At 31.9% G+C, this 13,761-nt stretch overlaps 1 protein-coding gene across 2 annotated transcripts in view; it reads left to right on the top strand.

Moving 5' to 3' along the window:
* The window catches only part of LOC119606456 (tyrosine-protein kinase Fer-like), a 47,162-nt gene that overhangs the window by 11,784 nt on the left and 21,617 nt on the right, over positions 1–13,761 (top strand). For both annotated transcript variants that reach the window (XM_037959971.1, XM_037959970.1), the window contains exon 3: positions 5,888–6,075. In XM_037959971.1, the coding sequence (XP_037815899.1) occupies positions 5,888–6,075 (188 nt within the window). The remainder of the gene's footprint in view (positions 1–5,887; positions 6,076–13,761) is intronic.

Here is a 13,761-nt window from a genome sequence, read left to right as displayed (position 1 = left end):
CCATTACCTTTCAACCTAGCACACTTCTCATTCATACGACACACACATAGACAACAACATCCGACAAACTCACTCTAGGTATACGGGCGGTTGAAGACCCCTACACTCATCCTGAATCATATACACACATATAACAGCAACTAATTTCCAACGCTTAGTCCCACAGGCACTCAACCAACCAACCAACAGAAACCTCAACCAACTGACCAGCCAGCACAAAGTCCTGCGAGCAACTGGCCATCCGTAGTACCGTAATATGTGGTTCTCCGGTTCGACCCCATGTCAAATCATTCCAAAGAAAGGCCAAGGATACATTTGAACATCACCAGTTTATATTCCCGGCAGACTAGAGGCACTGGTAGCACCTCTTTACTCCAAGATTGCAATACATCAAGATGGGGTCATTCATCAAGAAAACATGCCCCGGGAGGCCTGCAGGTGATTAGTCGGTATCCCACTTTCATCCATCACGAACTCTACAGATCTGCTCATTCATTCATTCGTACCTCTGGTTGCATCAATTCTGGTTGAGGTATGAACCTATATAGGATAACACAACGACACTAGTACATGGACCCAAAATGAGACGGTCTTTTACAAAGGAATGACAAATTTATTGAATGTCTCAAGAATGGCAGAAATAAACGTTTTTGTTTCGGTTCTTCTAAAAAAGTGTGTAGATATTTTAATTGAGAGACTTTTGAATATTTCTCAAAATTAAAGAGAAACGTAACAATTCAGCTATGAATATGCAGTTGCATAATTTTTATTTGCTGTAAATTCTGAAAAATTTAATTGTTTTATATCCTTTTATTTTAAAATGTCCCTCATAAATGTTTTGACTTTAAATACATATTCACATGTTAATAAAAACAATGTAAATATTTTAAAAGTTAAGTCACATTAATACATTGTCATATAAATTATGTTAAAACGTCAATTTTATTACTCATATTATTTATCTCCGAGTTTTTAAAACCAAAATCTGCAAAGCGTATTGCAACAGGCATTGAACAACAAAATGTTGAAAGCACTATGTGTCATTTCTTGTAAAGAAAAAAAAACTAGTAAAAACCCACCAAATTCATTGGAAACGCAGCATAACCAACATCATCATTACAAATAATACGCATATCTATGAAACGCAGCAAATAAAAAAATGCCGCATAAAGCAAATGCAACTGTCATGCTTAAAAAAAGTAAAATATAAAATAAAATAAATAAATTTTAAAATACTGGACATAACAAATAATAAGTAAAAAACATAACATGCGAAACATTAAATCCACACTTTCACTTTTACTACATGTTCACTCTTCTCATCGTTCGCAGTCACAAACAAAAAAGCAGATTTCATTCAGGCCAATGGACACAGTGTCAATTTATTTTTAAACGTATTTTATACAATTTGAACAAAAATACAAGTAAATAAATTAATTAACATTGCAGACGACAGCTAGCCAGCGAAGTCAAGCCAATCAGCCAACATTAAACCCTCCTGGTAAAGGTAAAACCAGTAATTTAAATATTACATCATCGCCATAGTACAACAATTACACTGTTATTAATGCAAGTGATGATACCACTTACTCGTACACAAATTCATACTCTTACATATGAATCACGAATTTTATTTAACATTAACCTTTTAATGCCATCGATTATTATCGCATTAGGGTGATCGATTATTCGACATTTTCCAAAAACCGGGTTTCGAATAGTTCGAATAGTTGACATTTAAAAAAAACCGGTTGATATTTTTCAAATTCAGAAAAAACCGGTTAACCGGTTTTTCATTACAATTAAAAAAAATATATTTTAATTTGAAAACTTAATGTTTATGTTTAAATTTGATTAATAAAACATGGCCCGAAATGATTTTTAACAGTTTAAAAGATTATAACTTTAGATCTAGTCGTCTGATTTACATTATTTCTTTAATATAAAAAAATTAGAAAAAAAGTGGGACACTTCTGTTAAACATGTAATCCTAACTTATTTTAAAAGCCCTGTTTAGGAAATTTGCATAGGCATTCCAACACTTCCATAAAATTTCAGCCGTAAATTAATTATTGTAATTGGAATATAATCTTAAGATTGCTAAATTTTATCAAACAGTTATCCATTTTACAAATAATTTTTAATTAATTAGGAAAATCAAAAAAGTTTAACGAAAAGAGCTGTAGAAAAATATACTCAAGTTCCTCGACTCGAATATTTTTAAAATTTAGACGGGCTGTATTAATATTTACTTAAAAATTTCATTTAAATAATTTTTGAATACAAAGCAAATAAAAGTATTCGAAACCGGGTTTTAAAAAGTGAAAAAAACCGGGTTATTCGATATTTGAAAAATCAACATTAAGAAAAAACCGACACTGGTAAAGCAGAAAAAACCGGTTTTAAAACCGGTTGAAAAATTGAATCGATCACCCTATATCGCATTTATAGCGTTATGTACTATTTTGGTTGAATGGATTGTATGAGGTTTAATTTTATAGTACAAATTTAATTGAATTTGCAAAAATTTTGGTACAAAATTGCACGTCTTATTACAATTTTCATTGAATATTTAACATTTATCACAATTTCTTCAAAAATTGAGGAGTGAGATCGAATAAACCAGTGCAAGAATAAAATTTGTAACTATTTGCTTCTGTTATATAAGTAACACTCTAATGGTATGTTTCCACTGGCTTAAAATCTGCTAGATTTGCGAAAACCTCTTCAAGGTGTTTCCACTGAGCTTACTCGTTTTTGATATTCGAATTTTCGAACACATTCTGTCACATTATTTTATGTGTCAAAAATGTATGGAAAATCCACATGATTTCAACTAGTTTTGCCCAAATCAACTAGATTTGCTCAAAACGCCTCAGTGGAAACATGGCATAAGGTTGATTACCCGGGTCCACAAAATTTTACAAAAGCCAAGATCCAGGATCTTGAGTATATTTTTTTAAAGGATTGCTTCGAATCCAATTCTGAAGTTAGATTTTCTAAACCTTAATTTTATGGAAACCATCATTGATCAATCCTTAAGAATAGAATAGAAATGTCCACTCTAGTCACTGGGTTAAAAATTTGTTGTTATCTATAGCCTAGTCTACAGTTTAGTCTTTAGTCTAGTCTATGGTATAGCCTAAGATCAAGTCTATAGTCTAGTCTATAGTCTAGTCAATAGTCTAGCCTATAGTCTAGTCTATAGTCTAGTCTATAGTCTAGTCATCAGTCTAGCCTACAGTCTAGTCTATAGTCTAGCCTACAGTCTAGTCTATAGTCTAGTCTATAGTCTAGCCTACAGTCTAGTCTATAGTCTAGTCTATAGTCTAGCCTACAGTCTAGTCTATAGTCTGGTCTATTGTCTAATCTATAGTCTAGTCTATAGCCTGGTCTATAGTCTAATCTATAGTCTAGTCTATAGTCTGGTCTATAGTCTAGTCTATAGTCTAGTCGATAGTCTAGTTTACAGCCTAGTCTATAGTCTAGTATATAGTCTAGTCTATAGTCTAGTCTATAGTCTAGTCTGTAGTCTAGTCTATAGTCTAGTCTATAGTCTAGTCTATAGTCTAGTCTATAGTCTGGTCTATAGTCTAGTCTATAGTCTAGTCTATAGTCTAGTCTATAGTCTAGTCTATAGTCTAGTCTATAGTCTAGTCTATAGTCTAGTCTATAGTCTAGTCTATAGTCTAGTCTATAGTCTAGTCTATAGTCTGGTCTATAGTCTAGTCTATAGTCTAGTCTATAGTCTAGTCTTAGTCTAGTCTATAGTCTAGTCTATAGTCTAGTCTATAGTCTAGTCTTATCTAGTCTATAGTCTATGGTCTAGTCTATAGTCTAGTCTATAGTCTAGTCTATAGTCTAGTCTATAGTCTAGTCTATAGTCTAGTCTATAGTCTAGTCTATAGTCTAGTCTATAGTCTAGTCTATAGTCTAGTCTATAGTCTAGTCTATAGTCTAGTCTAGTCTAGTCTATAGTCTAGTCTATAGTCTAGTCTATAGTCTAGTCTATAGTCTAGTCTATAGTCTAGTCTATAGTCTAGTCTATAGTCTAGTCTATAGTCTAGTCTATAGTCTAGTCTATAGTCTAGTCTATAGTCTAGTCTATAGTCTAGTCTATAGTCTAGTCTATAGTCTAGTCTATAGTCTAGTCTATAGTCTAGTCTATAGTCTAGTCTATAGTCTAGTCTATAGTCTAGTCTATCTAGTCTATAGTCTAGTCTATAGTCTAGTCTATAGTCTAGTCTATAGTCTAGTCTATAGTCTAGTCTATAGTCTAGTCTATAGTCTAGTCTATAGTCTAGTCTATAGTCTAGTCTATAGTCTAGTCTATAGTCTAGTCTATAGTCTAGTCTATAGTCTAGTCTATAGTCTAGTCTATAGTCTAGTCTATAGTCTAGTCTATAGTCTAGTCTATAGTCTAGTCTATAGTCTAGTCTATAGTCTAGTCTATAGTCTAGTCTAGTCTATAATCTAGTCTATAGTCTAGTCTATAGTCTAGTCTATAGTTTAGTCTATAGTCTGGTCTATAGTCTAGTCTATAGTCTAGTCTATAGTCTAGTCTATAGTCTAGTCTATAGTCTAGTCTATAGTCTAGTCTATAGTCTAGTCTATAGTCTAGTCTATAGTCTAGTCTATAGTCTAGTCTATAGTCTAGTCTATAGTCTAGTCTATAGTCTAGTCTATAGTCTAGTCTAGTCTATAGTCTAGTCTATAGTCTAGTCTATAGTCTAGTCTATAGTTTAGTCTGTAGTCTAGTCTATAGTCTAGTCTATAGTCTAGTCTATAGTTTAGTCTATAGTATAGTCTATAGTCTACTCTATAGTCTAGTCTATAGTCTAGTCTATAGTCTAGTCTATAGTCTAGTCTATAGTCTAGTCTATAGTCTAGTCTATAGTCTAGTCTATAGTCTAGTCTATAGTCTAGTCTATAGTCTAGTCTATAGTCTAGTCTATAGTCTAGTCCATAGTCTAGTCTAGTCCACAGTCTAGTCTATAGTATAGTCTATAGTCTAGTCTATAGTCTAGTCCATAGTCTAGTCTATAGTATAGTCCATAGTCTAGTCTATAGTCTAGTCTACAGTCTAGTCTATTGTCTACTATATAGTCTAGTTTATAGTCTGACGTGCGGAATTCGTCAATTTATGTTTTGAGCATATCACATAATATTCAAGCACCTTGTCTATTCTCAGTCCTTTCTTCAACTTTTTTTCCTAATTTCTTAAAATATCTGTTTAATACTTAACTGCATTGTTATAATTTGAGATGTTGTTAATTTGTAATAATAATGTGATAATACTTCTGTTTCTGTTTTTTCCATCTTTACCTATTTGTATTATCTCATCACGATTATTTGCCTTTGTATAATTAACATAACATTTGCACAAACATTTGATTTCTATATTTTGTGATTACGTTTTGCTTATTTAATGTTCACATTGCAGAAAAAGAAATAATCTGTTTTACAAATACGAACTGCTCTCTTACCACTGTCATTAAAATCGTAACAAATGTGTTTCGGTTAGCTCTCTCTAGTAGTTGTGTAGTCAGAGTCTGTTTAATATTTAAAACCACTAGTGTTACTCAAAACTTAATAGAGTGTTACAATTATTACACGAATAGTTTTTTTTTTGCGAAAACACACTCACACACTTTGTTTGATTATGCCGGCAAAATACAGAGGAGTTGGAAAATATAGCAGTTGCAAAATTGGGAAATGTAGTTGCTTAAATTATGACATTTGAATTGTTTCAGTCGATTTTGTGCTTATGACTTTCTAGATTTGTCTCCACTACAGGTCAAGATTAAAAAATTAATGATATAACTCCGATTTATTTTTGTTTTGAGTTTGTTTTAATTTAAAAGTATATTTCTTCGTTTAATTACAGGTAGTCTTATAACAAAATCCTGGCGCTCCTACATGGATGAATTAGATCAACAAGCTAAACAGTTTAAATCCAATGCCGAACAAATCGAAGTCGTATGTGAAAAATTAGCCCACTTGTCACAGGACAAGCGTAAGGCTAGAAAAACATACCAAGAAGAACATACAAAAATAGCAGCCAGATTAAATCATGTAAGTTTAACGTCTACTTTTAATAATAAATTTCAAAAGAAAGAAGCTTGACAAATTAGCTTTTTTATAAAATTAATTTATAAAAGTTTAATGCATAAATATCAAAGAATTAAATGGTTGAATGCACCTGTTTTACGTGTTTAAATATTTATAAAATTGCGATTTGTTCAACAATCAATAAATAAAGACAGACGGTTGGACGGACGGACACACGCGAAAAAGAAAATAAATAATCAATAAATAAATATTAACAATTTTGTATACGCCACACAGTGGTATAGGAAAAAAAAAAGAGGGAAATAATTCGGTAACTTCTAAACGGTTAATCCGATTTTAATGAAATTTGGTATGCACAAAGAGGAGGTGTTGTCGAGTTTAGGTTTTGAATTTGGACCTTATAGGCCAACCAGGGGCCCGGCGGGGGGTCCTCAAATTAGGACACCTCGGCTATGTTAAATTTTTAAAACGATCCTATTTCTTCATTTGAGTTCCGATTTAAAAAAAATTTCGTATATAGAATCTCCTCATCGAGCACTATAAAAAATGTCGTCGTAGCAGTAAATTATCTCTTATAGTTTAGGAGATATTCGCATTTGAATATTAAAATTTTAAAATTTTTACCGTCCTTACTTTAGTTTTTTTGATAATAGCAGGTCCAAATATTTCCGATTTTCGCCATTTTTTTTTATTTGCTTAACAACAAGTTTATATACCAAGCAGTGAAAGAATTATGTAAAAATCATGACTGAGTCCAAAGTTATAGGCATTTAAATTTAAAAAATTAAAAAAAGGCGATTTTTTGTCATTTTTTTGGGAAAAAAGTATCTTTTTCTTTTTAAGTTATCTAAAAAGTTTCTAAGAAGATGTATATAGAATTTATACTTTTTGGAAAGCTGACTTTACATAAAATACGATAAATGAAACAAAACCTAAAAATTTTTGATACCGAGGGGACCAGGTCCATCCAAAAAAACCCTATTTTTTATGGAAAATTAAATTTTGAGCAAAAATTCTCAAATCGCATAGTCGATATCAAATTATAGTGACCTGTTTTATATGACCCAATAAGTTCTTAATCATTTTGTAACGGGTTTCGATAACCCCGCCCCTGGTATGGATATAATAGGCAAAAAACCAAAAAATCCCATTTTTGGGATTTTTTAAAACTTTTTTGGGAATTCCGGGATTTCTAATAAGAAAATTCGAAATTTTTATTTAATTTTGGATTTTGAGTAAAAAAATCTACCTAACTGTAAAATTTCATCAAAAAATATTCATAAATAAATTCGCAAAAACTGAATAAAAAACATTTTTTAATTTTTTTTAAAAAAAGTATTCCGCGAATTTTTTAATTTTCAAAAATTATATACAGTTTTGAAAAATAGACAAAATTACCTTTCCATTGATATATAACATGCCTACCTAATGTTTTTTAAGTGACAAATTAATTAGGGAAAACTCAACATCTTTTAGAAAATTTACCTAGCACTATTATTTTCATCCATATATGTAACAAATTTAAGAGTTAACCTTATGGATGAAAATAATAGTGCTAGGCAAATTTTCTAAAAGATGTTGAGTTTTCCCTAATTAATTTGTCACTTAAAAAACATTAGGTAGGCATGTTATATATCAATGGAAAGGTAATTTTGTCTATTTTTCAAAACTGTATATAATTTTTGGAAATTAAAAAATTCGCGGAATACTTTTTTTAAAAAAAATTAAAAAATGTTTTTTATTCAGTTTTTGCGAAGATACAAATTTTTCAAATTGCAATAAAAATTTTATTTATGAATATTTTTTGATGAAATTTTACAGTTAGGTAGATTTTTTTACTCAAAATCCAAAATTAAATAAAAATTTCGAATTTTCTTATTAGAAATCCCGGAATTCCCAAAAAAGTTTTAAAAAATCCCAAAAATGGGATTTTTTGGTTTTTTGCCTATTATATCCATACCAGGGGCGGGGTTATCGAAACCCGTTACAAAATGATTAAGAACTTATTGGGTCATATAAAACAGGTCACTATAATTTGATATCGACTATGCGATTTGAGAATTTTTGCTCAAAATTTAATTTTCCATAAAAAATAGGGTTTTTTTGGATGGACCTGGTCCCCTCGGTATCAAAAATTTTTAGGTTTTGTTTCATTTATCGTATTTTATGTAAAGTCAGCTTTCCAAAAAGTATAAATTCTATATACATCTTCTTAGAAACTTTTTAGATAACTTAAAAAGAAAAAGATACTTTTTTCCCAAAAAAATGACAAAAAATCGCCTTTTTTTAATTTTTTAAATTTAAATGCCTATAACTTTGGACTCAGTCATGATTTTTACATAATTCTTTCACTGCTTGGTATATAAACTTGTTGTTAAGCAAATAAAAAAAAATGGCGAAAATCGGAAATATTTGGACCTGCTATTATCAAAAAAACTAAAGTAAGGACGGTAAAAATTTTAAAATTTTAATATTCAAATGCGAATATCTCCTAAACTATAAGAGATAATTTACTGCTACGACGACATTTTTTATAGTGCTCGATGAGGAGATTCTATATACGAAATTTTTTTTAAATCGGAACTCAAATGAAGAAATAGGATCGTTTTAAAAATTTAACATAGCCGAGGTGTCCTAATTTGATGACCCCCCGCCGGGCCCCTGGTTGGCCTATAAGGTCCAAATTCAAAACCTAAACTCGACAACACCTCCTCTTTGTGCACACCAAATTTCATTAAAATCGGATTAACCGTTTAGAAGTTACCGAATTATTTCCCTCTTTTTTTTTTCCTATACCACTGTGCGCCATTGATCCACAAATTGTCAAATGTTTTGTAAACAATTTTGTACATTGTATGTACATATGTACATAAATGACGACATTGTTAGTTGTGTATTTTTGTTGTTATTTTATTGTTATGTTTATTTTTTTTTTAATGTTTCTTGTTTATTGCATTATGCAGTTGTTTTTTTATTTTATTAACCGATTTTTAACTTTTTTGTGCTTTTCATTCATTGAATTTCTTTTTTCTTTTCATTATGAAACCACAAAAATGCACAAGACTTTTCTGCTACAACGCTATTACCGACGTTGAATTTTAAGATAATTTTTATGTTATTTTTTTTGTGAATTTTTGCAAAAGAAATGTTTGGAATATAAATATAATTTCATTGACATTTTTTTTATAAATTTGCCAAAGAAAAGCTTTAAATGGAAACATAACAATTAAGAGCGCTACTTTTGGTTATAAGGAATCTTAAATAGTGTTTAGCTTAGAATATTTAGAGTAATTCTTGATTATTAGAAAGGTCTTTTAAAAAGCTTTCATTTGATATGCATACTAACTGCTGAAAAGATTAAATAGAGTGGAAAGTATCCGATAAAATACACAAATGGCTCAGATTAACCTTCCTTTTACTAAAAAAATGTTAGCGGGAAAACCTTATGTAGTAATATATGATAGTCCGATGTCCGATGTTAGGATTTGACCTAGGTATTTTACTATATCTACGCCAAGTTTCAGCTTTCTAGCCAATCTGTGGACTTCAAAAAGATCTGGATAGAAAAAAGGGGAACAGACAGTGAATTTTGACACGCCCCTTTTTCCTCCCAACAGGCTAAAAATAAAAAATCCGGCTACGTTAGGATTTGACCTAGGTATTTTACTTAATTGCCAAGTTTCAGCAAGTTTCAGACAAAAAAGGTCCCAATTAAAGAAATTATATACATATATAGATAGGGATGTGGGATCGCAACTGAAAGGATGATGTCTAATATATCATATCCGAGAAAATACAAAAAGGCCGCTAACGGAACTGTTGTGCGATTTATATAGTAATTTATGATCACCCGATGTTCAGAAACTCAGTTTACTGGTCGTAGTTCTATCGAATTTTTCCAATCAGTGTTGTAGTGGAAAATAAAACTTTGCTTCCAAGATTTTTAAATCAAAATTCGATGAATGCCAGGCAACAATGAAAGGGTTTCAGAGCTTAACTATATTCTTCGCTTGCGCTACATTCTTTTGTTATTTATTCATTCAGAGTAGGTTTCTCTCTGGGTCACCTCATAGGATTTTAGGACTTTAGTCCATTTGTAGCGCTTATATTTTTAATTCAACCCTAGTTATGTCCAATGGTTTTGTATTTATCAGATTAACTTCTTCTAGCCCCTGTTCTGTTACGACTCTCTTTCATTCAGTAAAGTTTTAGATTTAAACTGATATCGCCTTTCGGTTGTAGGAAAATCCCTAGACCCATTTTATCCCCAGTTTGGAGAGATCTGTGCAAAAACTGATTCCCGCTGATGTTTTCTCTAATGTTCGTGTTAACCACGATCTCCTATCTGCAATCAATCTCCCACAGTTAGTTATAAATTCTGTTCTCGGTATGCAATTGAGTATGTCTGGGCTATGGTTCTCTTACAAAGCGCTCAACGTCGATATCGCCCTACTAACCTTTTGGCTGTCAGTTAATATGATATTCAATCCAATCAATTTTAAATTTTCCATGATAACGCGGACTTTGACTGTTATCTAGTGTTGTGGTTAGGTAGACTGAGGTGCAACTCGGTTTTGGGGGTTTTAATGAACATCCCAAGACCCATTTTGTCCCCAGTTTAGAGCTATACGTGTAGCAACTGATTCCCGTTGAGGTTTTCTCTATATGCGATCAGTGTCTCACAGTTCCCGATAATTTCTGTTCTCGATGTGCGTTTGGGTATGTATGGGCCACGGTTCTCTTACAAAGTGCTCAACGTTGATATCGCTTTAATTACATTTTGGCTGTCGGTTAACATGATATTCAATCCAATTAATTTTACATTTTCCGTGATAACACGGACTTCCGCGGTAAGCTTGTGTTGAGGTTAGGTAGACTGTAGTATATCTCAGCTTTGAGGGTTTCAATGAAGATCCCTAGACTTAAAACCAGATTCCCACTGAGGTTTTCTTTAATGTTCGGCTTAACCACGATCTCCTATCTGCGATATATGTCTCATTGTTCCGAATAATTTATGTTCTTGGTGTGCGATTAGGTATGTCTGGGCCATAGTTCTCTTACAAAGCGCTCAACGTCGATATCGGCCCAATTACCTTTTGGCTGTCGGAAAATATGATACTAAATCCAATACATTTTACATTTTCCGTTATAACACGGATTTCCGACTGTAAGCTATTGTTGTGGTTAGGTAGACAGTAGTACATCTTGGTTTTGGGAGTTTCAACGAAGATCCCTAGACCTCTTTTGTCCCCGGTTTTGAGCGATCCGTGTAGCAACTAATTTTTGCTGAGGTTTTCTCTAATGTTCGTGCAAATGTTCCTATCTTCGATCAATGTTTCAAAGTTCTTGACAATTTCTATTCTTGGTATGCGATTGGGTATTTCTCCAACCCAACATATACAGCTTAATACATTCTCTGTTAACTACGTCTCGTTACCAACAAATATTTTCCAAAAAAAATTTCGTATTCATCAAGTGCATTTTTATTCACTAAAGAAAAATAACAACAACAGCAGCAACAACAATATCTAAATTATGACTTTAGTACGTGGCTGGTCTGGTTGCCACAATCAGAAAAATCTATACAAAATTTTATTCGTACGGTATTAACTTTTTATTATTATTGCTATAAATAGCTGAAGTTTAAATTTTCTGTTCTCTTACTTTATTATTATTGCATTAAACAGTTGTCGCTATTGTTAAATTAAGAACCGTTGTTGCATTCTTTAAAATATTTTTTGTTTTAAATTTTACATTAAAATTCTTAACAAAAAACACAATCGCTTACAAAGTGATTATTTGCTGTCATGGCATTTATCCGTATTGAAGTTATTTAGGCAAACCGTACATTATACGACATGTTAAACTAAATAAACACAGACATTTTAATGTAATTTTTTTGTTTATTCATCAATTATACAAAATATTTGGGATTTTTGATAAAATTTTATAAATATCTTAAGGCAAGTACTAAAGAACTACTCCAAAATATGAAAAATACGCCAGAGAAGACCGCAAATAATATCACTCAGAATGATCGTATTTTCTCACTTAGTTTAAAAGCGATCGATAATTAGGATTTTTCTCAAAATTATTCCAGTATTAAAAGACTCTCTTATTTGATAAATGATCGCTTATAAAAAGCAACTATCGGTGAAAGTTTTGGATGCACAATAGTCAATATGTTCGCCGAGTTCCCCAAGTAAATTTCAAAGTTTCTTCGGCAAAATGATTTGTCAATAGTTTTTCGATAAACTAGCATAAACTTTGTAGCAATTCTTGCTTTTAAGCTAATTGATAAAAAAAACTATCTCTCTCTGTCTGTCTCTCCCTGGACGATCTAATTTCTGATTCGTTCCATCTTTTCGGAATCGTGTATGTATTGTATTATTCCCTAAATGTTCGAAGTGGGTGCCTTCATATTTAACATTGGAAAGATTGCCCTGATCTCAACGATAGAAAAAACTCTCTCTGGACGATCCATTTTATTGTTTTCTCTGTCATTTCGAGGAAAATTATATTTGGGATCCATTTTGTTTGATTTTTTTTATCTTCCCTGAATGCTGGAAACAGTAAACTTTGTATTTAAGATCGAAACCTTACTAAGACATTTGTTATCAGTTCTTAATCGCCTTTTACTTAAATATAAGAGAAAAAGCTCTCTCTCTCTCTTTGCGATCCAATTTGACATATAAATCATTCATCAACTAATGATTATTGTCGATCGCTTTAAAAAGAATATATTGAGAAAACTCTCTCTAGGCCAGAGATACAAGCCGAGACGGCTCAAATCGGCGGAGGCTGGCCGCCGGTAATATTTTGCAAACCGCGCCGACGCCGACTTCTTTCGGCTCAAAAGTAAAGCCGGCTTAAACGTAGCCACTGATAAAGATTGGAATCGCACATGTATTTCATAAAATAATTTCACCACGGAGTTGCCACAATGTTAAATTCTTACGCAAATTGAAAAGAGTTGCCACACAATATTGTGCTAATATTAAAATAATGAAAATATATAATGTCCATTTTCTGCAGCTAAATCTTATATAGAGACAGGTTTCTATATAACAGACCATTATACAGAGATTTTTCAAAATAATAAACGTGTATAAGGTCAATTTCTGAAAAAAAGTTAAATTGAGCCGACAATTTAGCCGCCGCCGATATTTTCTATAATAAGCCGCCGCCGCCGATCATTTAGCATCGGCTTGTATCTCTGCTCTAGGCGATCCAATTTGAGATGTTCACTAACTTTTTAAGCATCAAAATCTTCTTCTGTCTTTTCGAAGAATAATTCTATTTGAGATCCACTTTGTGTAATTCTTTTTTTGCTCTTCTCTAAATGCTCGAAGCCATACACTTCATATTTAAGATCGAAACCTTTCTACGACATATGTTATTAGTTGTCGATCGCCTTATAATTAAATATAAGAGAAAAAGCTCTCTCTCTCTCTCTCTTTGCGATCCAATATGTGTTTTTTTTTGGAATCACAGTCTTTTTGGAATTGAAGAAAAATTTTTTTGAAGATTTTCATATTTGACATCTAAATCTTGCTTTAACTAATGATCATTGTTGTCAATTGCTTTAAAAAGAATATATAGAGAAAACTCTCCCTGGGCGATCCAATTTGAGATGTTCTCTGACTTTAGGGAATTGCAGAAAAGTTCTATAAGAGATACATGTGTTTT

The sequence above is a fragment of the Lucilia sericata genome, unplaced genomic scaffold (genome assembly GCF_015586225.1).
Source record: "Lucilia sericata isolate MDLA Ls3-8-SP2 unplaced genomic scaffold, ASM1558622v1 Contig000587F_arrow, whole genome shotgun sequence".
Lineage (NCBI taxonomy): Eukaryota > Metazoa > Arthropoda > Insecta > Diptera > Calliphoridae > Lucilia > Lucilia sericata.
The sequence above is the reverse complement of the archived record's forward strand: the minus strand, read 5'-3'. Positions and strand labels throughout refer to the sequence as shown.